A 26,217-nucleotide genomic window follows, 5' to 3' on the forward strand; every position below is an offset into this window, starting at 1 on the left:
ATGAAGCCAAAAAACAATCAAGCATCGTCTAAACTGGCAAATCTGATTGGCTACTCTCGTTTCCGCCATGATTGTTGGCTCGAAACATTGCGATCTTAGTGGCGTGGAGTGGGCAGAGTAGGTGTGGCGAAGCCGTGACGTATGGCTTCACGATTTTGTTGTATAGGCAGATCCTTTATTTTATAACATCCTTGGTTACTCCTCTATTGAAACCTGAAGTGCCCAAGAAATTGCTATAGAAGTTCGTTATCATGATTTTTCATGCACCCTAAGCAAAAGGTTCTGGCTACGCTGTATTAGCCATGCACTGATTTATTTACTTTTATCTGTTTCTTTCGAATAAACCAAAAGAGTATGTTTCACTTCCTTTAGGAGGATACCTTATAGTTGATCGATCGTCGATGCCTGTTTACAGAAATACCGCCATGGGAAAAGTTTTACCAGCAAAAACAATTTAGGCAGCTATTATTTGAAAATCTTTGAGTTTAACGTGATACGATGGTGCTCTTTAGGCTAAGGGAGACGGATGATTAAGGCAAATGAATGACGATGGAATAATTGGTGGGATGAGCATGTGGGAGGAAACGGTTGTACCACGAGAAAATCCACGGACACGATGTCAGCAATTATTTGTGATTAATAGCTAATTTGTTATGTACATTCAGGGTCATAGGCAGAAATGTCATTGAGGCGGGAACAGATTTTTTTTGCCACTTTTAAAATTTAATAAGAAAATTAGTATTTAATTTTGTTTAGATAGTATTTTTTATTACTCTACTAGAGAAACAAAAATAACGAAATTGATAGGTAGACCTATTTTATTCAGATCACGCAGAAAGTTCTAGAATCAGATCCGTAGCCAGTCCAAAAATGTAGAGGGGCCCGGTAGAAGTTAGGGGGACCCAATCCAACCATATTATAGTTCATTTGCAAGCCTATCGTAAAAATTTTAGGAGACCAGTAAAAATTTAAGAGTCCCGGCCCCCTAGACCTCCGTGGATACGGGCTTGTTAGAATCCTCCCAGACAATGAATTTATTCTTCTCCCTAGAGCTTTACATTACCTCTGAAACCGAGAAGACTGGCTAAAACAGAGATAGTAGATAGATATTATCTTTAATTAGTATAGTATCGTCTTGTCAATAACAAGTTCCTAACTTTCAGTCTTTCTAAATTACATATTAAATGCTTGAACTTAGTATTATTATTGTTGTTAAATAAAACAAGAAAATTCCATTTTCTGTAAAGTCCCATTTTTTTCCGTTTCTCCGTAACTTTCAGGGAGGCGAGGTGGACGTGTCTGTACCCCATAGCCATAGACCTTCCTGGCTATGTCCGTGTGACTCACGGAATATCCTATAAAAAAATTAAGAATTCCCTTTCTGTCGCTTTAGAGAACCGAAACTTTCAAAGGTTAGAGTTCTTTTGCTTTAAAATATTATCAGCTTCATAATATTAAATGGGAAATATTATCAATACTTAATTTCGCAATATTGTGTGAACTTGGCGCAAAGGGAGTTCTCAAAAGTGACTTCGCTGATCACGGTGATTCCGCCGCTCGCTATCTGCAACCTTATCGTGCGAACTAAATAGTGCTGCCAGTGTTGCCAATTTGGAGGAAAAGTCGCTAAATCTAGGGGATTCGCATTCCACGATAGCGACAGAAAATAATTTTTCCGATTAGCGACTTTTTTGGTGATTTTGGAATGACGATTTGGCGACTTATTTACAAATCTAGCGACTTTTGTACTGCGAACAACTTATCATAAAATAAGTACTATTAGCTCAAATCAGTTCAGATATATGTTTATTTTACTTTTGCTTATTTGAATCAGTGCAGATGTTGACGAGCTGGGAGAGTACATAACATTTATCTCTATATTCCCGCTTTGATTGCTGTTATCTCTTACCCTCTCACGGGGACCAACTCCAGGTTTTAATGTTCTTTAGTTTACAGAGCTTCCGTTTAGAAGCACAAATATTTCATTAACAATAGAAAACAGATTATTTGTAGAAACGTGAGTAGAAGTGAAGTAAGATTTTTCCTAGACCTTGAATTTTGTTCGTTTTTCTAAACTTATTTTAGATTTCGTTGAAGCAAAATTGATCATAAAGTTAAAAAAAATTATAAGTGAAATTATTGTTAGTTATATATGAGCAGGGTCGGATCTAGGATTTTCTGAGGGGAGTGCACCAGTAACTGCAGTTGGATTTTTTTAAATGCCTTTAGGCATCTGTAGTGTGAGTGAAGAAATGCCCTGGAAATGCTAAGTGTCTGTTCTCGGTAAATCCTTTTCTTTCAACTTTTAGAAAATTGACTTAAACTATTGATTTTGCAAAACTTCCCTTTGTTTTAAGCCCAAACGGAAACATGACAGCAGAAATTTTTGGAAGGTGTTGCTATTTTTGCTGCTACCTTCTCACTTTAGGTAGTGTATATTTACAACGAACTGGGTGCACTTGCACCTTTGCACCCCCTAAATCCGGCCCTGTATATGAGTCTTTCATATACGTTCTTTTAGCGTATATAGTACTATGGCTCGAATTGATCACGTGTTTTATATATATATATATATATATATATATATATATATATATATATATATATATATACACAAATATATATAAGAGGCAAAACTCCACGAAAATATTTTTAGCGACTTTTCACCAAAATTGGAGTCATTTCATCTCCTATTTAGCGACTTTTTGTATCAACTTGTTGGCAACACTGAGTGCTGCTCTGATGTAATAAGAGATGAGCGAGCTGTGAGGGTTATTCCCGTTCGAGAAGGAAGTTGAAAATAGTCAAAACTCAAGCAAACAAAATTAATTCTACGAGAAACGTGAAGTGTAGTTGTAAGTAAACTGCAGATACAGCCTGGAAACGGAAGGTTTGTATTCAGCATATCTTACATTTCGCTCGTGCAGTGCTACAGCTGTAATTTCCACTTTGCCGGCGTGAGTGTTATGTAACATCCACGCGGTTTCACAGAGACCGTGACCATCGCAACATCGTCTAGTCGTAGTGGAAATTGAATAGTAAAAACGAGATTTCACATTAGTAAGTAACATACTGAGTTTTGTATTTTAAAATATTTCTCTTTCATTTTCTCGTGATGATTAAACCAAGATGACAATGAAATGACAGACAGAATTATCATACTAAACTGAAGTGCAAGGGCAAGATAATTTAAACTATAATAATGTGTATATGGTATAATGTTTCAAAGGGAATTGCAAACTGCTTAAAACTTACCACTTGAAGCACCTATGACCCTATCCTTGCATAGTTCAATATCTGAAAAAAAGAAAAAAAAAAGGTAATAGTATACATGAGAACGCCGTGATCTGCGTTTCTTCTGTGTTCTATTACCACTTCTACATGAAATACCATAAATTTTCTACGTAGTGCAATAGTAAGAAGTATCCATGTGCACAAGACATGCGATATGCGTTAAATACCCCCCCCCCTCACACACACACATAGTCATAGATAAAGTACAAGGGCACTACACATGCAGATATAAAGTACAGGTACGTTCTTTTTTATTTTCGAATCAGTCGATATGTAAATCAAAGTCGCTTTGTTACCCCCTTGGTAAGTTCGTAGATACTCAATGAATAATCTCTAAAAGTATGAGCGTCCAGCTCCTTCGGGATCTGACGCGGCTTTACGTATACTATATCCAAAGGTAATAGTATACATGAGAACCCCCTGATCTGCGTTTCTTCTGTGTTCTATTACCACTTCTACATGAAATACCATAAATTTTCTACGTAGTGCAATAGTAAGAAGTATCCATGTGCACAAGACATGCAATATGCGTTAAATCCCCCCCCCCACACACACATAGTCATAGATAAAGTACAAGGGCACTACACATACAGATATAAAGTACAGGTACGTTCTTTTTATTTTCGTATCAGTCGATAAGTAAATAAAAGTCGCTTTGTTACCCCCTTTGTAAGTTCGTACATCCTCAATGAATAATCCCTAAAAGTATGAGCGTCCTGCTCCTTCGGGAACTGATGTAGCTTCATGTATACTATATCCCGATTTAGGTGTCCAGAAGTAGGTTAAAAGTAGATCTATAAGAGAAATTAATTGAGCTAAGGAAAATGTAATTAATTGAGCTAAGGAAAATGTAATTGATTTGTGTCTCATTTAAGAATGGAATAGAAGTAGTATACATGATGTAGAAGAGAAATGCGAAATGCTTGAGAAACTTTCGCCCATTATGTACCGGAAGCGCACTACTCGAGCAGATGGTCCTACCAAATTTCTTACTTTTTATGGTTAGGTTAGAGCTTTCAGGTTGGTTATATCAAATTTTGATAGATTTGTTACATTTTCAGGTTAGCTTAGAGCTTCTAAAATACTGATAATAATTCTTATGTTCTAAACTGTTTTACTGCTTACCAAATTTTGACAGATTTCTTAAATTTTCAGGTTGAGTTAGAGCTTTTAGGTTCTACTAAATTTTGACAAATCTCACTACCATTCAAAATTCATTTCAGTACGCTGTGCACTGACAGAAATTACTTACATTCACACTCACATTCCTTCACGGAAAATGTTTCACTTCGTATTTTACCTATAATTTTTCTATTTGGTAGAAGAACCATCTGCTTGAATGAACGTACAGTTAACCCTAACGTAACCTAACATTTTTTCGGAAAAAAAAATGTAAGCTCCCTTCATATAGACCGTCAGTTCTACTAATTGTAAAGTCTATATTGAATGAAATAATAACTCGATTATTTCAACATCAATTGTATACAGCTTACATGCAGTGGTGTCATTCAAAATCACTTAACAACCGATTCAATTATCAGTGTTATAAATTGACTTAGTATTAATATTATAACCGTACTCTATGATTATACTGTTATTTTTATTTATTCCGATGATATTAATAATGGTGACTAGAATTAAATTTTATAGCGTTTTTATATAAATTTTGAATATTAATTTTCGTAAATAGTACTAGAATTAATTTCGGATAAACTTTACAGTGGATATTATTTAGTTTCTCCCCCAAGTCACTTGGTAGTGATTACGGTTCGTTATTTGTAACTGTGATCAATATATATATACGGTGTGGACATATTCATAAAAACTACAGTACATAAAACACGAAACAACCTGTTTTAGGTGGCTTCTAGAAAGCACTAATTCTACTTTACCGAGTCAGGGCAGGAGCGCAACAGGGGAGCCCGAGGGATTGCGTCCGTAAGGAGGAGGTACGTCAGCGATGGTGGGTATACGCATAAACGAGGTCGTTTAAATGGCTCACTATAAGTCACAGTATCAGCTCCAGAGTCGTCGCTGGATTTGGAGATACTGAATGCCTTCCTTTTACAATACACGCTTCAGCTGCGCATCGCTAAATAGGACCGCTTTTCAAGGTTAGAGTAGAGTAGGATCGATTTAGGGAAATTTGGACTCGTTTTGTTAAAGTTAATCGAGTGCAATTTCTCGTGTCTGCGTAAGGATACCAACTGAAGCGGGGATTGTAAAGTAACCCATTTTAACAACCGATTCGGGTGAATCGGCTGACTTACTTCGCTACTTAATTATTTATAACTTGGCCAATAGTATAGATACTGCTTTTTGCTTTAGTCAGTTAATGTCCCCCATGGTCATATAATTTGTTTGTTCCTAAAAACTCAATTTCGACGAAATTTCCAGGTAATGGTCTTTCACCTTTGCACGTCAGAGATATTTTGGGAGTTAAGACTTACATCGGTTTCAGCAACATTATAGTAGGGGAGGCCGGGATAATAAGAGACAGGGTTTATAAGAGACACGGCCAAAAAATACCCGAAATATCAAATCAAAATTATAAAAAATAAGTAATGGCAACGTCAATACCTTTACTTTCCTACGCCACTTGTATTTATGAACTAATATGAGTTTTTATATTGTTGTCACGCTATAAAAAAGTACCTTCACTCTGAATTTACCATAGAAGTTCGTGACTGTTTTAAAATAAAGTGTTATTGTGAAAATTGAGTTACAAATGTTAAAATGACTGCTATGTAACTTTGTGACTAAGATTATGAAGAGTGATGTGAAATTTTGAAAATTGCTGAAACATTGCATTTCAAGTCAATTAAGGGTCTCTCTCTTATTACCCCAGTTCAACTTTATGTTTATTTAGCACATGTGACGTGTATAACCTGCTATTTTTGTATGTAAGAAGTAAGTAGGAAAATTCCTACCCTGGCAATTCAGTCCGAGTCTGTGCATAGATAGTGACAGTGGAGAATATGCTTTGGACCAACTAATATCATCATCAACTGGTGAAATTTTGCCAGGAGAAATTGATCCAACCAGAGCAGAATCTTGCTTAGAAATGTATTACGCCGTGTACTACGATCTTGACTGGTATATTGGGAAGGTTATTGCTTTCCCAGATGAAGGACCGTGAAAGGTTACATTTTTGAAAAAAGAACTAAATGATTTCAATTGGCCTGCCTATGATGACATTCAAACAGTGCCATCCAAATTTGTGTTTTATGGACCTAATGCCTAGCTGCTATAATTATGTTACACTAAAGTTTAAATTAGATTTATGAGGTTTTTAAATGTTAACTTGGATTTTATATAGGCTAGCATGATATTTCCAAACTCTTTTGTACACTTTTCATATGATCGTTCGACTGTACATCGTAAAAGGTTTAATATTCATCTTATATATTTTTCGAAAATGTAGTTTTACATGGGCTACATTTTACATAAAATTTGAACAAGAATAGGTTTACAACATTTTTCAATGTTCTCTTCGTTTATGATTACAATTTAATAGCTTTTTCAATCCATTTAAGTTAGCTAAAACTATTTTTCAAATGCGGTGCTTTTTTCATTGAGAATTTAGGCACTTTTAAGTTCATTTTTGACATTCTCCAGAAAATTTCTTGTTAGCATTCTTTTTTATTTGGTAGTGTGAGTTTTATCCATGATGTATCTAGATTCCGTAAAACGCAATTATACCTTGTTTCAATGGCTTGTGATATTTAATAGTCAGGCAACTAAATTTTCCGAACGAATTATTGAATTTCATTTTCTAATTTTGATATTTTGGGACCATATGTACATATTTCAGATCTGAAAAAAGTAAATTGTTCTGAATTGTCTGAAGATTTTTCCTTAAACCACTACTCATTTTCTATTTTATGTTATGAGTATTGAAAGCCCTGTCTCTTATTACCTCTTAGGGCTAATAAGAGACACTGACAAACAAAATTTTTCGTTTTTTTTTTTTTTTTTTTTTGGTGTGAAAAAGCAACTGGAAAAATGTGTTAATACATCAGCAGGTTTCATTTCTTTAGTACAATCACATATATTTTTTCTAGTTCCTCAAGAAATCAATGCAAATGCAAGAATATTTTCTTGTCTCTTATTACCCCGGCCTCCTCTACTTAGAACCCTTTAATATTTGAGGACTGCATTTTTGAAAACAAAAACATGTTAAATTACTGATACCAAATGTGATTTCTGTTTCTTTGTTTATCACCCTCGTATTCAGCGCCGATACTACATGAAACATGGACCTAAAGCTTAAGATGAATCCGAACGACTGTAATGCGTTCAGTGCTTTCCCACCAGGAATCGAACCTAGGATTATGTTCTCTCGCGCGCTAGCGACTGACTAGACCAGCGGGAGGAGTCAGCGAGTGTGATGAGAAAACTTTTTGCTCGAGCACTTGTAGGCTAATAATGACAGGAAAAGGAGCCTTGTTTTACGATTGAGAGGCTCCAGGTTCGAATTTATTGGCAGATCATTCTGAAAGCTATGCCACGCGAATAACGTTATGATACCTTAATATATATATATATATATATATATATATATATATATATATATATATATATATATATTTGTACAGTAGTTCAGTATTAATGACTTGAATGGCTCTCTAGTTTTATGTAGATGTTAGGTAAATAAAATAATGAGATGTTAGGTAGTATTGATGATAACCTTAAAGTGTTCGTTATGGGTGACGGGTTCACTACCTCTTTGAAGTAGATTCTTGATTGTTTCAAATGCTGGATCTACACCGAACGTCTTAGTGGAAATCGAATCCAGGACTACGGTAATAACCATAAGATATTATATATAGCGAACTTGTACATGGATCTTCGAAGATAAGATAACTCGATAAATTTTGGCCCAGTGACTATAACATTATTATTGTGAAGAATGGTCAGCGTAGGGTTCAGAGTCTCATCATATTTAGAGTTATAAAAATAATTGCTAAAGGGAGGTGAAACTAAAAATTGAGAGCGGAATTTTGGCGACCAAATATTTTAGTTTGCCGGTATATTTTAAAAAAATGGGGACCAAACTCTGATCCAGCTACTGGATTTAAACCTGAAATTTCAGTTACTCCTAAATGTTAGAAAAAAATGTAGGCCTAGCTACTATTTTAACTTTTCCCGGGCCGATGTTGAGTTAGGCTAGAGATGCTTTTTGCAGTTGGTTTCGTCCAATGTCGAATGTGAGTTGTTTGATTTGTATGCTACTGCATCTAATGAACAATAATTAAACCATTATTTTAACTCCTGTTTTAATAGTTGGCGATAATATAGTAAATTTTAACTTTGAAAAATAAATCTTATATATCAAACTCTGTAATGTGTTAAATTTATTTAGACCTGTTCAGACAAACTCGGAAAATTTGTAAGGACCGCGATAAAGTTTTATCTGTTATTAAACTTCTTGAAAAAGCCATAGTCGAAAGTTGGTTTGTTGAACTTACCTTACATTTTTTTTTTTTTTCAGATTTGTGTTAACGCATTAAAGAAGGATGCCAGCCCATACTATATTATTGGACTTTACTGTTAGCCAAGATGTTATAAGTAATCCTGGTGAGTTAAATACTAACGGTATTGTTAACATCCAAAAGACATAAAAGTGCTTACAATTTCAAGGCATTCTTCTCTTCCTAGGCGCATCTGAAGAAATCTTGCTGTTTGTTGCATAAACGACATGTCATATGAAATTCTTTGTTTGGCCATCCTGTGTGTTAAAAGTGATAGAATGAGCTTAAAATCTTGTAAAAGGAGTTTCTTCTCTTCCGATTTTATGCGTACAGCAAAATCGATATACGAGGGAGGTTCAATAATTATTGTCTCCGGCATATTTAAAATACGTGAGAGGGGATGGATGATGGGGGATATTGTAGCCTAATGTCTTAGATGCCTGTATGCTAAATTTCAAAACCATAGCTGCTATATTAATATTCTTTTTTGTCGTTTGTGGAGTGGGAGGTGGCACCTAGCTTGAAAAATGGGGAAAACCGAACAACGAGCTGTCATCAAGTACCTCCAGAAAAAGGGGTTAAGTCCAAAGGAGATTCATGAGGACATAATCAGTGTGTTGGGTGATGGGGCTCCTTCCTACCAGGTGGTAAAGAGCTGGTGCCGCGACTTCCGTTGCGGCAAGGAAAGCTGTCAACAGACCTCTGGTGCTGGTCCTCCAATAACAGCATGCACCCCAGAAAACATTGATGCTGTGCATGATACGATTATAGCAGACAGACGAATCACGGTGCAACAGTTAGCAGACATCACGCACATCTGTAGACTCAGTGGAAACCATTGTGCATGAACACTTGGGATTCAGAAAGGTGTCAGCGCAATGGGTACCCAGAATGTTATCTCGTGAAAATCAGAAAGACAGGGTTCGATGTTCAGTGGGTGGTTTGGAGGTTATGGGGGCAGACCTGAAACAGTTCTGTGATAGATTTGTGACAGTGAATGAGACGTGGCTCCACCACTATGATCCCGAGTCCAAACGACAGAGCATGGAGTGGCGGTACAGCAGTTCGCCTCCCCCACGTAAGTTCAAGGTGCAAGCATCAGCACGCAAGGTTATGGCCGCAATTTTTTGGGATGCGATGGGTATGCTCCTTATTGACTACCTGGAAGTTGGACACGCTATCACGGGGGGCTATTATGCAGTCCTAATCCCTAAGTTACGCGAAGCAATCAAGGAAAAACGGCGCGGGATGTTGCAGCGAACAGTGCTGTTTCACCAAGATAATGCTCCGGCCCACATCATCTTACTGGTGCCGCAATCCATGCATGTGTTGGAACATCCTCTCTACTCACCCGACCTCGACCCTAGTGACTCATTTGTTCCCAAAGTTGAAGGAGCACCTCAAGAAGAAGTTGTTTTACTCAAATGCAGCTGTTATTGAAGCTGTGGAGGAATGGCTCTCAGCTCAGCCAGAGACTTTCTTTGAAGCTGACATAGTGGCTTTAGAGCATAGGTAGAAGAAATGCATTACTATGAAAGGAGACTTTTTTTTTTTTTGGAAAAATAATACTGCTTATAGGTCAGGGACAATTATCGAACCACCCTCGTATATTGGTATGTAAAACACAAAATAGCAAACGCTCAATAGACGATTTTGAACTGCGAATCACTCGGTAAAATGATAATAATATCACTCAATAGTAAAATGATGATCGGGCATAAGGGCCAGAGTGGCTCAGAGCCAGCGTTCACCTTTGATGTGTGGGGTCCCTGGTTCGATCCCTGTTCATGCCAAGTGGGCTTTGTGGTAGACACACGCCGTGTACTTGGATTTTTTCGGGCCGTTTTTCCGGGGTTCTCCCGTATTTTGCCATTTTCTTCGTACCACCATTTCATTCATTCTCATCATCACCATCTCTAATTTACGTGGTATAATCGTGCTACATAAAACTGAAAGATTTCATTTCAATTACTTGATGCATTTAAATATTCAAGAAGTATTTTTTGTAATAAAAATTTGTAAATAGAAGCACTGAACAAATTTTCTCTACTGTATTGTGGAATTCAACTTTTTCGACTACTCCAGTTCCAGATATCTTCTTTTCGAAATGTTTAAAATGATTCAAGTTGTTACAATATCATAAAGTAACAATAATATCAAAATATCCATAATTAAAGATCATCAATTGAGTATCAGTTCAAAGAACGTGTAGGGATGAGGGAAAATGCTGACGGATAAATCGGAACTGTTGTGTTTTCTGCATAATTTTTTAGAATGTTTACCTTCTACTCACATTTTTGAATGTATACATATACCTCAATGTATGTAGGGCCACGGCGGCTCAGTGGTAGAACGTTCACCTCTGGTGCATGGTGTCCTTGGTTCAATCCCAGCTCGCACAAGTGAACTTTGTGGAAGACAAACACTTCGTGATGAACTCTCGTTTCCTCCCACTTTCTTCACTCCACTATTTCCTTCATTTCTAATCATCACTGTCTCCTTTAGCCTAATCGACATAACCGTGGGACGTAAAACTTAAAAGGTTTAATTTCATGTTAATGTATACAGAAATTCAAAATACTAATTACAAATAAGGAACCCAGCAAAATGGGGACTTTTAGAAGAATCCAAACCTAGCTACAAGAAGATACAATCTACAATTAAAAGAAGATATTGTAATAACAGACTGATTTTGTTTTAAAAAAACTTGTGGATACAATTATAAACATGAATCTAATAATTTTTTACATGTCTTTATTTTGTAATGGTGGTTAAGTGAAGTGCATGTAATGCTACGTGTTAATCATTTAAGCTCAGAACAGACATTACAAAGTGACATTATTTGTATTATGGACAAAAATATAATACGACTAGCTGTTATGCCCGTTCTTCGCACGGAGATAAAATTCAATGTAAACAAACTAAACAACGAAAGAACAATTAAGTAACATTTCTAAAATTTGATCTAATTTGTGTGAATGTATACCCAACAAAGTAGATGTGTTTTCATTGGGATGGCCGATGTGGGCTGAATTTGAACGTAAACACTATCGGGAGTGTCTGAGCGACCCCGATAAATATGGGTTCGACACAAATATTGGTCATTTTCTACTACTTTTACATATCTCGGTAAACGCCCCGTATGATTCCCTGGTTCCAGTTTTCAAAAAACAACGCCTCTGGCTCGCAGCCGAGGAGGCTGTATTTGGAAGTCAACGCGTGTGGGAGTATCACCATTCATCTCAGCGACAGCGAAAACTATGGATTTGACACTAATATCGGTCATTTTGGATTATTTTTACATGTCTCGATGACTCTCTATTATGGCCCCCGTCCCTTAGCTGATAGGGGCTAAATTTGTAACGCTATTTTGAATTTCACTATTGAGCTCAGCGACCCCGTAAACTATGGATTTGACATTAATATCGGTCATTTTAGATTATTTTTACGTGTCTCAGAATTCCCCTCCTCAATTATTTTTACATGTCTCGGAATTCCCCTCCTCAGTGACCCCGACCCGAATACAATGGTGGCTGAATTTGAGTCATCGCCAATGAAAGCATCACCATTGATCTCAGCGACCCCGAAAACTATTACTAATATTGGTCATTGTAGATTATTTTTACGTCTGGGTGACCCCCCTTTATTATGGCCCTCGTTCCTTAGTTGATAGGGCTAAATATGAAAGTATATGCGATCTTGAGTTTCACCATTGATCTCAGTGACCGCGAAAACTATTCATTTGACACTACTATCCATTTCATAAAGATAGGCCCCTGACTTCGCGGTGCTGCCGTGACGTCCAGTCAAAGCTTATACTGCATTGTTATACCTCGTTGGAATTGTTGGAATGTTGTCTTTTCAATACTTAAGACATAAAAATTTTCTTTGTACTGTATAGTGAGAAAAAAATAGAAATTAATGAAAAAGTGCGTATTTTTTCGTACTTTTTTGGTAAATCAGTGTTTATAGGACTATATCTCGGAAAAGAGATAACATGAAATAATTTCCTGTGCACGATATGTAGATGCATATATTACCTGTAAGTTCTGAAAATTTCATTACTCATCACGTAGTAATTTTCTTGTTATTCAGTAAAAAGTGAGACATCATTATCTCTGAATTGCTGCGGTGCATTAACAATCTGAGAAAACTTTTAGAAAGATCTTAAAATAGCTTTTTCAACCAAACTGTTTTGATTTGTTTTAAAAGATAAACAATCACAAATATGACATTATGATTTTCTCTGCTTTGCGCCCTTCGCTATCGCAGTTTATACGGAGTGCTACGTTGCCATATTTTCCTGGCGCGTATACACTCTCAGCCTTGCGGGTATTTAAACTTGTCACGCACACTGTCCGGCACTTTTTAGAGATATTTTTAAAATGTAATGTCTCCCCAGATTTTAAAACAATTTCTTAGAAATTAACAGGATATACAGTAAATATACCAAGTGTTCAAAATTAGAAAAGCGAACTCTTATCTTGTTTGGATTTGCATGTGATGGTCCTCGAAAATTTGTTGCTTTTTGTCAGTTTTTCACTTATTGCACGCAGTATAAAATACACTTGCACAGAAACAAAAACACGCACAAAGTTTATTATATGATATAACCTTAGTTGATATGTAATATTGGGTTTACACTTCACAGAAAATCTGTTTTCAGATCTAAGAGCTCCAAGCTACATTAGAATCTGCCTTTGAATAGGAATGACGCGGTTTTTTTTTTCGGCGCAGCCTCAGGTTTACTTGAAACAGAGTTACTATCTTGTTCACTCCCGGATACGCCACTGAGCACAGAATAATCAATGTCCTTACTATTAATTACTAACTCATAACTGTCTGAGTCGGAGTCATTCATCAGTTCTGCAATTTCATTATCGCTAAACATTTTGCCTCTTCTTTTTGTAATACCGCCGCTCATGAAGGAATATCCATTTTTTTTCAATCAAAAAGCACAAGATATACTCACGAAAATATAAATGCCCATTCGTCCGTCTCATTGCAATGAACCCATATGATGTGAGTGTGTGTATAAGTTTTTGACGCCTACGAACCGAAGGGAAGTGTTGAAGGCTTAATCAGTGCGACGTGATTAGACGCAAATACAGCTCTCGTCACCTACTCATTGCATTGTTTACTTTCGTTGAAAGAAAACGAAGGACTCATTCTGTGTTACATTCGGCAGGGGAATTGATCGCAGAACTTGGGTGAACATATGATTGCCAAGGCTACAGTACATTCATTTCTTTTTAACCTTTAACATGTTCGTAAGGTGGAGAGTGTGTATACTGACAGATCTTGAGGCAGAAATGGAGCCAATGTTTATAAATATTAGGGAAGATAGCAGGAGCAGCGATGAGTCAACAAAGCCATGACGAAAGTGAATGAAGTAAATAGATTAAGAGATGAGTTTTTGGATGTGTTACTTCAACGTTTTATTTCGATCTATTACATTGAGGTACACTCATGTCCAAAATTATTGTCGCAATATCTATAACTGTCTTCTTGTAAGAATATAATTTGATAATGATTTTGCAGGGTACTTTTAATACTGATACTATATGTAGAGTCGGGAAATCTATATTTGTAATAAATTTCATAGGAAAAGAATACGAAAATTAGCATGAGTAAAACAAAATGTTGCTAAATGGATAAGAAAATTTTAGTTTCGTTTTATTGTTCTTATTTACTGCTCTTTTGACATGAAATTTGCCACATAGCCTACATGTCTTTGCCGATTATACACATACTAACATTATAAGAAATACCAGGCGAATTCGTTATCAAATTATATGCCTACAATAAATAACATATTTATAGACATGCGACAATAATTTTGGACATGAGTGTACATGCATTAATATTTTTATGATGTTGTGAAAGGTTATAATAAATACTTTTTCCTATTACATTCTTATGAAGTAGGGTTCGCGCTACAAGCTTCCTGAACGCGACAACACTGCACGACAGCGTTGCCGCACTTCCATTTAATGTATGCTGTTTCTTCATATAAGCGCGGGGAATTTAAAGATTGGGCTGCAACATGGCTCACCGCTTAACGCAGAGAATATGTTGAAGTAAACATTTTTTCTTAAAAAATAAATACTCTACCAACTAAACCCTTTTTTGTTAATAGTTCCAAATATTTGGAAGACTAGACTTCCAAATTTTCGAACAGTGTTTTGTACGTTTCTCTACCTACCATGGTAAAGGAGATCAGAGCGTCGTACATTTGTTTTAATTACACAAAAAATATCAAGTGATGAAAATTGAACTTTTCACAACTTACAGTTAATGGATGCATCTACATATTGTACACAGAAAATTATTTCACGTGATCTCTTTTCTGAGATATAGCTCTATAAACATTGATCTACCAAAAAAGTACGAAAAAATACGCACTTTTTCATTAATTTTTATTTTTTTCTCACTACATAGTACAAAGAAAATTTTTATGTCTTAAGTATTGAAAAGACAACATTCCAGCAATTCCAACGAGGTACGACAATGAAATATAAGCTTTGACTGGACGTCACGGCAGCACCGTGAAGTCAGGGGCCTATCTTTATGAAATGGATAGTAATATCTGTCATTTTCTACTACTTTCACATGTTTCGGTATCCCTCCTCCCCCAGTGACTCCCGGCCCGCAGGCGAATAGGGTGAATTTGGAAGTTCATGCGATCAAAGTTTCACCATTGATCTCAGTGACCGCGAAAACTATGATTTGGACACTAATATCCGTCATTTTCTACTACTTTTACATGTCCCGGTAAACGCCCCCCCTTCCGCCCCCTGAAACCCCCTGGTTCGAAATTTAAAAAAAACGCTTTGCCTTGCTCTGGGGCTTGGACCAAGATATCCATGACCAAAATTTGGTAACTCCCGGTCAAGTTGTCTGGTTCCCTGGCCGGTAGCGGTAAACGCTCTCCTCCCCCCTGGTTCGAAATTTGAAAAAAAAAAAGCTTCGTCTTAATTTAGGGCCTGGACCAAGGTACCCGTGACCAAATTTTGGTAATTCTCGGTCCACTCGTCTGGTCCCCAGGCACACAGACAGACAGACACAGAAAACTCTTTATTTTATTTATATTAGATTTACAAGACCGTCGCCACCGTGAATCCTAATTGTGTACAATACTTAATGGAGTAGTTGACCGGGATTAAATGTCTGCAACTTGTATTATAATATCTTGTGAAAGATAAATAAATAAATTAGTAAGATCGTCTGTTGAGTGTTTGCTATTTGTGAGTTAACATTGGAATACTATAGCAAGGATTTTTCACTACTAGTAAAATCGGAAGAGATGAAAATCTTTCCTGTCAGATTTTAAACTAGTCCCTTATCTGCTAATCTACTGGATGGACAAAGAATTTCATATATCATGTCTTTTGCTAGATGCCGATGAAGAATGCCTTGAAATTGAAACTCTACAGAGATTTTATATCTGGAAGTTTTATGGTATGACAATTTTCATTCATTGTTAGTAGATATGTCTCCGTTTGAATTAGTTAGAGTAATTTACCGTAATGATCTCATTGTCTCAATTAGTAATTCTGGTAATAACTAACAATTAATTTATAACTTCCATTTCCATGTTCTGTGATGACAGATATTTGTGTGATTGTTTTCAGAAAAAGAGAGCTGATTAATTCCTAAACTGTACTCTTGGGTACATAATTTGAAACTCAAAAATCTTAACCTGGAACTCATTCGTGTTTGAATCATTATGGTCACAATGTTTCAATCCCCAATTCGTCTTCAACTGCAGCGGTGGGCACAAGAAATAAATACTAAAGTTAAGGGAAAAGTTTTGTAGAAGAAAAAAAAAAACCTCAGAATTGATTAATAGAATTGACAGAAGTGTACCGCGGAATGCTTGGCGCCGATTTTTCTATTTGGAGGTTTTGGAGTGATATAATAATGTAATCAAGAAACTAGATTTCGGTTAGCTTCACGCCTGCACTTACAGACGATTCTAGAGAGGATTGTAATGTTGTGAAGATAACTTAAACACGAATTAAAGTTAAGGATACAAAGTAAAGATTTTAAGTTAAAAGGCTGATTAGTCTTTCAAATATATAGCACAAGATTATTCACAAATATTTCTCAGGGTGCATGAAGGCGAATGTTAAAAATGTATCAACAATATTCTTTAGTGATACTGCATGAAAGATTTTATGTATAATATCAAGTAATTATGATATAATATTAAGTTTGTCTCTTCAAGTGTACTCTGTTGCTTAGCTCCAGTTGGATTATTAGCCCTATGATTAACTCCAGTTGGATTATACGATAGATGCGTGAGTTTAGTTTATCAGTTTTAGGGTGTATGCCTTCCAAGGCTATAAGTGTCATGTTAACCATGAGAATTATTTTAAAATCTACCACACATCTATAGTGTATTTCTTCACTTGTTATTCAATAGTTTATAAGCTACAAATAATTTTCAACCTAGAGCACCCAAATAAATAACATTCATTCCTGAGTCCTAGTTTTGGCTTGACAAAGGAAGTAGTACTTGTTGTGGAATGCCGCGTTGACAGAGAAAAAACTGAAATTAATAGATATTGTCTCATAATCCTTTATTCATATTGACTTTTAGTTTCTGCTCAAAGATCGATAACAGTGTTTGAATTTTACATTAGAATGTGAGAAATAGTTCATGTTCCCACCACAGTAAACGCTGAAATTTTATAGGGTACAAATAGCGAAAGGGAGACATTATGTACACATATTATGTAATAGTACCAGATTGATAATGTTGCCAACCCAACCTAAAGATTTTTTTTTTTTTAATGGTACTACGTCGGATTATTACATATTCTAAATCTACATGCTAAGCGAAAACTTACAATACCATATTGATTATTCAGTAATACAAATAAAAGATGCTACAATATCAGAAATATCCAACTTTTGGAGGCCTCTACAATAGATACCTTTTTAACGGGATTGTTCCTTCCTCCAGAGTCTTCCCGTGTCCCGAGAAAAGCGTAAGCGGAACACAAGAACACAACACACAAGACACGTTTTTGGCTCGTAGTTACATAGTGTGCTACTAATTCAGAAGATAAACTCTGTTATAAGAAATTCAGAAAATAAATAAATAAAATAAAAAATCAATCAAAAGACAAGTGAATCTGATTCTTGTTAAAAGTTTAAAAGATCATATAAAAATTGAAATCTGAATAAATAAATAAAACTGGTTGTTTGAAAGCTAGAGATTTCCTCCTCATTGGTATGAGTAACGACATACAGTGACTATATATGACGAGATTGTCCCGTTCTTCCGATAGTCTTCTGGTGTCCCGTTTTTGGCTCGTAGTTACGTAATATGCTAGTAATTTCTTGTATGGACTGTCAAATTATCCCAGTTGGTCGAGTATTCTTCTTTTTTTAATTTTTTTTTACCTGGTCACCCTACTCTACAACAGACGATGGAGCAATCCACATCTGAAGTAAGTTAATGTCGAATACTGTGAACATTATACAATGTATCATAAAGCAAATACATGTTTTTATCTACCTTGCGTATTTTATTTATTTATTAATCCTAATATTTCATTTACTTTACTTCTGCGAGCATCTTTGGAGGTTAAATTGAGTAGGAATGTACATGGTGGTTTATTTATTTCCAGTTTTATTGCCATAGATAGAAAGCCAAGATCTCAAGCTTCTGCGATATTGACACAATAATTTTAACATGGTATCACGTGATTATGTTATGATAACTATATTTTGCATGATTGCTGCAGAACAGAAATTGCAAGGTGTTAACGTAGAATAAGTGTAGGGTTGCCCACAGATGGGTTTTAGGGCCCAGTTTTCGCCCTTGAAAATATTTGAGGGACATAATTTTTCATTGAAAATTGTACAGTTCGCAGCAAAAAACTTGCAACATGAGCATGTAAGTTTATTGTGAAACGAAGTCTTTTGCTCCAAAATAAGTGTGCAGGGGAGGACGCCGAGGTTTCTCTTGCGTGATTCGTGCCACTTAGACGTTATGTTGATCCCTGGGCTGTTAGGCGTAGTTTCACAATAAACTTACATGCTCATGTTGCAGGTTTTTTGCTGCGGACTGTACAATCAAACTGGAGAAACGTACATTTTGGGAGCAGAGTGGTAAATTTTGGGTGAGATTGTAAATTTGGTGGGGTTACTTCTTTGCCCTTGGGGAAAAAGGAGGATAGCATCTCTGAGAGAGTGATGAGAAAAGCAGAGTAATGGCATTCCCTCACTTTATTCAGTTATTATTATTTTTTTCTTTTAAGGAATATTTTCGAAGTGATCGATTTTTTTTTTTTTAATCTTTCTTTCAGTGGAGAGAAAAACATTGCAACAGAACGTAGAATCCGTGCTGAGGGATTTTGTGAAGAACTTGAAACTGGAACATGTGTACGAGATAGATGGCGGATTCCTTGCTGTGCTGACTGGCCAGCGGGGTAGTTTTGTTACCATTCGAGCTTTCAATCATGGTCTGCTCACACTCAACATTGAATACTTCAAGAGCGACGAGGAGAAACCATTGTTAACGTTCGAGGTAGAAAGTCTTGGATTTTTTAAAAATTTATTTATTTATTTACAAAAACTAGTTAAGAGTGACTTCTGTAAGCTTTAAGGATTAACAGCAGGCAAATTTACACCGAAATTGACACACTTTTCTTTCTAACCATTTGTGTTTATTTTGTGTGAACTTCTTACAGAATATTTTATCAATATTCGTAGTATGAAACCCTGTTGTACCATCAAGTATTTTTTTGAACAGTCCATAATCTCAAGGCTGTCAATCTATAAAACTCACTTTGGTAATTACACTAAATTACACTAGCATTAACATTAGTAGCATCTATAGATGTATTAGTAACAGCATATTCGCAATATGCTACTTCTTTTACATCTTATGAAATGAAATCTTTTAAGTTTTACGTCCCACGTTTATGCCGCTTAGGCTAAAGGAGACGGTGATGATGAGAGATGAGTAAAATGATGGAATGAAGAAAGTGGGAGGAAATGGGAGGACCTCGAGAAAACCCACGAGCACGGTGTTTGTTCACCACAAAGTTCACACGGCGCGAGCTGGGATCGAACCAGGGACCCCAAACACCGGAGGTGAACGCTCTACCACTGAACCACCGCGTCCCCCTTCTTTTACATCTTAATGGCCTATGCAGTCTAACCTAGCACTTTCCACGTCCTACAGAACTAGCGAATTTCAGTTATATGATATCTTTTGATCTAATTGTAGTGCTATTTTTACGAATATTGTATTTTCCTTCTAGGTTCAGTTGTTGTATTTTCCTTCTAGGTTCAGTTGTTGTATTTTCCTTCTAGATTCAATTGTTGTATTTTCCTTCTAGGTTCAACTGTTGTATTTTCCTTTTAGGTTCAACTGTTGTACTTTCTTTCTAGGTTCAACTGTTGTATTTTCCTTCTAGGTTCAACTGCAGCACAAGGAGATAAAATTTAGTTTAATATTGCTCTTTTCTTTATATTTATTAGAGTAAAGAAGAAAGTAAATGAGAGTAAAGGAATTGGTAAAGCAAACAATTAGAATCCCGAGAAAACCTACGAACATTATTACGCTTACGTAACTTTCGTAAGCTCTTAAAATCGTACTAGATCCGTAGGGATCCGTTAGACTAGGGGTGGGCGCTTTAGACTTTACTGTTTTCCAGTAGCAACACAAAGAAAAGCTTTTAGAATTAAAGTAACTTGTATTTTGGCATTTGTACTACTTGTGAAAGTTTTCTATATAACATTCTTCCTTTTCGTTTGTTTGCTAAAATTTAACACCGAGGCAATATGAGACATGGACCTTCAATTTAGGTGAATTCTGTCCATTGCTCTCCCACCAACAATCGAAAACGAGACCCCATGTAACATTGTTTTGCTTGACAAATCGTGGAGGTGGATAATTGCAAATCTGGAATGTTCAAGTGAACTCTGAATATTTGATCTCTCCTTCCGAATAACACGATCATTTTTTGTTAATACCAATATATATTGCTTGCATAGAGCCAGAGGTTGATCCCAGGCTTTTGCATAACTGATACTTCTGTCACTTGGAAGGGTGAGGGGTCGAACGACCCATCGCACTCTCTCGAATTCACCTATGCGTTAAACCAATATGTATAGCAGAAACCTTTCTAACATTGATAGAAGAATTCGTTAAAATCGTGGGAGAAAATAAAAATGAGGTTATAATGGTTTATTTCGGTTCATTTTTACTAATGGATACACTTACATATGGTACGTGAATTGGAATTTTATTTATATTGCGGTCATATGAATTGCTATCGTCATATTGAAACTATCAAAATATTCAGTCAACATTTCTGAGAATGTAATCGGTAAATTTACTCTCTATGTATTAGGCTTGTTTATAATTTTATGATATACCTTCGTATTAAGTACTAAAAGAAAATGTTTTTTTAAGAAAATATTTTAACACAAACTGGTACTGTATATACACACAGATAGTTATCATAGTGATGGAAACACTAGTAGTACAAGTATTTTGGACTATTATATGGTAAAATATACTAGATCATGAATACAATTTGAGAGGTCAGTATTTAAATGGTTAGAGCGTTGGACTCACGTCCGCGTAGTCCCGAGTTGGATTTCCAGCTGGTACCTCGCAATTTTCGGCGTCCACCTAGCGCTGTGAGGCAAACAAGTTGAACTCATGAATAAAAGCGTGACGGTCGCTAGTTCCAGAAAGCTCCTGATACGCTTGTTAAGAGGTAGGGCGTCCGCCCAGCGTGTAAGGCAAACAGGTTGAACTCATGAATAAAAGCGTGACAGTCGCTAGGTCCAGTAAGCTCTCGATACGCTTGTTAAGAGGTAGGGCGACGCGACACACTGACCGCATGTTTAGAGCCTCCTCATTAGGGCCGTCTAACTGCGAGCCTGTGTTACAGGGAGAAGAATTTTGATTAAATTATACTGCAGCGTGTGAAATAATATAATTTCTTTTCACTTTTTAGAACTTCTATAAATTCTCACACACACATACATACACAATAGGATTTATTACAGCTGATATTTCATGTCATAATCATTATTATTTTGTTCGTGATTTGAGAGCATGAAAGAAGAGTAATACCTGAAGTTAGAAGAACCAGATGATTTTTACAGGAACATATTTAAAATGGAAACGGGTTAATTGTCTTGTAATTTCCTTTGTCTTCGAATCACCGTATTTTCAAACACAGATTGCGTTCATTTATCACAGGGTGGATATTTAGAATGGGATTAATATGTGTCGTTTTTAGATTAAAAGAAGAAAATTTAAAGGAGTACCTTACAAAAACGACGAAAACAAGAACACTTATCTGCAATGGCAGAGGAACTTAACAAGTAGGTACCAAAATTAATTGTCTTGTTTTTGTATATTTGCACAAATGTGTTCCGTGCAACACACGCTACTCTTAAACCGAACTTGTAGTAATTTTTATAACTAGAAAGAATGAGATGTCGTATCGCATAGTTATATACACGCGGCATTCGATGCACATGTTTCTGGGTTTAATTCCCGGTAAGAGAACAAATTTCGGTGTTAATCTTGCACCATTAGGCAACTGGACAACTACGTGAATTAAAGGGCTAGGCACTCCGGTCTCGAGTGCCAAAAGCAACGGGAATTGTATCTGATAAGTTAACAAAAGCCATTTGGTCGACCATTGTTCTGTCCGGATGTAATGCCAGAATTATATCTAGTGGTTGTACCTTGAGTGTCCAGATTAGGTGACTTAGTTATCAATTTCAGTAGTCTCTGGTACTTTCATCAACTTTTTTTAAAGATCCAGTGTGAGATTTTGCTTCCTTTAGGTCAGTTACGTGGCTTTTTGATTTTCGTTATTTTCTTCACTCAGGAATTTTCACAAACTCAGTGTAATAAGTAAGTAGTTTATCACATTGTTTTAAGAAAGTATGGCTGAAGTACGTAAGTGATCAATTTTCTGGGATTTCAGTAATTTTTGAAGAAATAATGTTTCACCAATTCTTTCAAGATAGTTCCATAAGTAGGATAGTTCCATAAGTAGGAAGATCTCATAATGGATCCGATGTATTTTTTTTTTTTTTTTTTTTTTTAAGTTATTGATAAAAGTAGCAGAGACTGCTGAAATTAATTAATAACTAATCTGGATGTGCAAAGTAAATACATAATATGTATTCTATAGTATCCATAAGTAAATCTAGAGAGTTTTACAGTTTATTTTAGTAACAGAAACATAAGCCAGTATAGTAGTAGCCAGTAGAAGTATCCATGCATACTTTTGGCCATAACTTAAAAGTAAATGGTCAAATTTGAACAACATATTTTTGTTCGATGTGGAAAGAAAGAAATTGTTCGTATGTCGTCCCTAATAATGTATTCAAATCAGTCTCTTAGCTTGATTTTTGTCAACGTAACATCCATAGGACTAGTGTACTGTATTTTTTCGCTGGCGATTATATGTATTTTTTAGATACAGGGCTTCTATATGGCTTAAATAATTGGTAACGCATTCTGTGCGGGAGATCGATTCAATTTCCAATGATATCGATCTATGTTGTGCAGATTCCGCGAAAGATGTATGTAAATCAACATTTCATACGGGGGTAGGTTGATAAGTTCTCAGCCTACCCAGGTTCAAACAAAGCTAGATATAAAAGTTATATACGTTTATGAGGCGTATAATTTGTGAAGCTACTGTGCAAAATTTGGCTTGAATAAACCAATTTTAAATTTGTTTTTTTCGGGTCCAAAGTGAGGATATCAGCCCACGTCTCAGAAATTAGTAAATTTGAACACCGTACATTCATCAAGTACCTCTTCCTAAAGAGACTCTCGCCGAAGGAGATCCGCAACGACCTTGTCACGACATTGAGGGACAAGGCACCGTCGTATGTCACTGTGAAGAAATGGGCAGCGAACTTTAAACGTGGACAGTTTGGTCTGAACGATGATCCAAGGTGTGGCAGACCAATTTCAGTGACCTCTCCCGAAATGATTGTATGGAAAGTTATCCATGAAGACTCGGGTATGAGGAAGGTCGCGGCAAAATGGGTTCCGAAACTTTTGAACGCAAATCAGAAGCGTGAACGGGTGGAGGCAAGTAAGGCAATTCTGTCCCAATTTCAAGCGGATAAGGCCATTTTTTTGCAACGGCTGGTAATATAACGAAACCTGGTTATATTTCTACGATCCCACGACGAAACAGCAATCGGCGGAATGGTGCCACAGCAGTTCTCCACGTCCGAAGAAGGCTAGGACACAGCGCTCCTCTGCTAAAGTTCTTGCTACGGTCTTCTGGGATTGTGAAGGAATTCTATTGCTGGATTATCTTAAATGATTGAAACCAGCAATGCAACTTATTATACATCTCTTCTGGACAAATTGAAAGCAGCACTAAAGAAGAAGAGACTGAAAAGCTGTCAAAAGGGGTAATCTTCCTCCAGAACAATGCGCCCTCACACAAGGCACGTCTGACATTGCAAAAATTGGACGACCTACGGTTTCAACTACAGGAATATTCACCTTATTCGCCTGATTTGGCTCCATCAGACTTATCTCTTTCCTAAATTGAAAATGTTTTTAAAAGAAACTTATTTCAATGGCGCCGATGACGTCATTTCTCAAACAGAGGCCTGGTTTGCAGAGCATTCATCCGACTTCTATTTGTCTGGTCTGCAAGCACTGCACCAGCGATGTGAAAAGTGCATTGCACTACAAAGGGAATATGTTGAATAAAAACAGCTAAGCTTCCTATCTACTTGTTTCCTTGGTGAGGCTGAGAACTTATCAACCCATCCTCATATAGTCTTAAGAAAGAAGAGCGATCATTTAGCTCTACACTAACACTGCTTGTTATAAATCGTTGGCATAACAATGTATTGGTCGAAAATATTGTATTTATCTATTTTAGCTTTAAAATGCCTTTAAAAAAATACATTTTTATAGTCTGTACCGAACCGAAAATAACCAAGAGCGAAATAAAGCACGATATTTAATTACTCACGAAACTTCGATGTATTCCAATTAACATTGATTCTTTTTGTGTTTCTTACATACAAAATCAAATTAATGTGAACGTCTGTGTAATGGTATCTGTGGTATACGAGTATTTTATTGTATCAAAAAACTTCGAAATACATTGTCAGTTTTTTTTAATTTTTAAATCCATTGAGTGCAGTTCATAAATTTTGCGTAACAAATACTGCGTCCATAGGAATGCTATCCACGAAATCATAATAGAAGTATGTCGTAGCAGGCTCGTGAACATGTCCCGTGTGAGGTTAGTTGAGATCAGGTGATTATAACAAGAACATTTCATTCAACTTTTTTTTAAGCCGCGTAAAAATTTTGGAGTTAAATATTTGACAGAGATGTCTAACGATTCTCAGTAAAATTTATTGATTTTCTTAATTTTAAATAGTAAACTAAAAAGTAGTCGGAAATTTGTGTTTAGAATTGGTCTAAATTAGTCGTACGTGACACGTTTGTTTATCCGTTTTTGCCACTTATGATGATTGTTCTGCTAAATGGCTGCTTCGACGCAGTCAACAGGATAAATTCTGTTTTATCCTCCGTCCCGTCTCTTAGAAAACAGGATTACATAATCATCGATACTCCGCCGATGTGGTTTGTCTTCCACAGATGATTTAACGCTGTGGTATAATAATAATAATAATAATAATAATAATAAAACAACTTATTGTGAGTATATTTTTAGTGGCAAAACTCGGAAAAAATGCTCAGGGTACGAAATAACGAATCGTAAGCTAAAAATAAATACCAAGAAGATCAAAGTCATGGTTATAAAAACAACAAAACAACGAAAAAAGATGGAGAGAAGGACTAAAAATAAAAAGGCAGAGGGAGGTAGAAGAAGGAAGAGATCGACTCGTGAAAGTGGCCAAATTTTTATATCTCGGTTGCAATATAGAAACAACAAATGTCATATCGGTAGTGGGCAAGAACGCCTTTCAAAATAAAAAGAACCTTTTTATGAACAAGCACATCAATATCCACGTTAAGAAGAAATTTCTAAAAAACCTTTGTATGGAATGTCGTGACACATGGGTGAAACAAGGGAAAGCTCGACTCGAGGCAGCGGAAATGTGGTTTTGAAAGAGGTTTACACAAACTACTTGAATTGACAGGAAGAACAATAAGAAGGTATTGCAAGAATTAGGTGAGGGAAGACAGCTATTTAAAGCTAAAGAGATACACAAAGCGAAGCTAATCGGACACTTATCCCCTTCAGTGCGTAATTTTCAGATGCGAACCGCTGTAAAAAGTGTATTTTTTTTTTTTTTTTGAGAACTTTGGATGTTGATTCTAAATCTGTTTCAAAATCACTTACATCAGAATCACTAATTAATAACTCTTCCTCGATGTCAGCATCGTTGAAATATCGTTTTGAAGCCATTACTGTGCTGTCTGCTCTCAAACAAA

The 26,217-nt window shown here is 36.2% G+C and overlaps 1 protein-coding gene across 3 annotated transcripts in view; it reads left to right on the forward strand.

The window, feature by feature from the left end:
• Positions 1-2,727: 2,727 nt before the first annotated feature.
• Sms (spermine synthase) overlaps positions 2,728-26,217 on the forward strand; it is a 56,267-nt gene continuing 32,777 nt past the window's right edge. Inside the window, exons 1-3 of one of the 3 annotated variants that reach the window (XM_081760146.1) lie at positions 2,728-2,855; positions 8,789-8,874; positions 19,091-19,311. In XM_081760146.1, the coding sequence (XP_081616272.1) occupies positions 8,814-8,874; positions 19,091-19,311 (282 nt within the window). In that variant the 5' untranslated portion in view covers positions 2,728-2,855; positions 8,789-8,813. Of the gene's footprint in view, positions 3,061-8,788; positions 8,875-19,090; positions 19,312-26,217 lie in introns of all 3 variants that reach the window. The other 2 variants (XM_081760145.1, XM_081760144.1) reach the window with 2 other exon arrangements.

This window comes from Thermobia domestica, chromosome 5 (genome assembly GCF_964235325.1).
Source record: "Thermobia domestica chromosome 5, izTheDome1.hap1.1, whole genome shotgun sequence".
Classification (NCBI taxonomy): Eukaryota; Metazoa; Arthropoda; class Insecta; order Zygentoma; family Lepismatidae; genus Thermobia; species Thermobia domestica.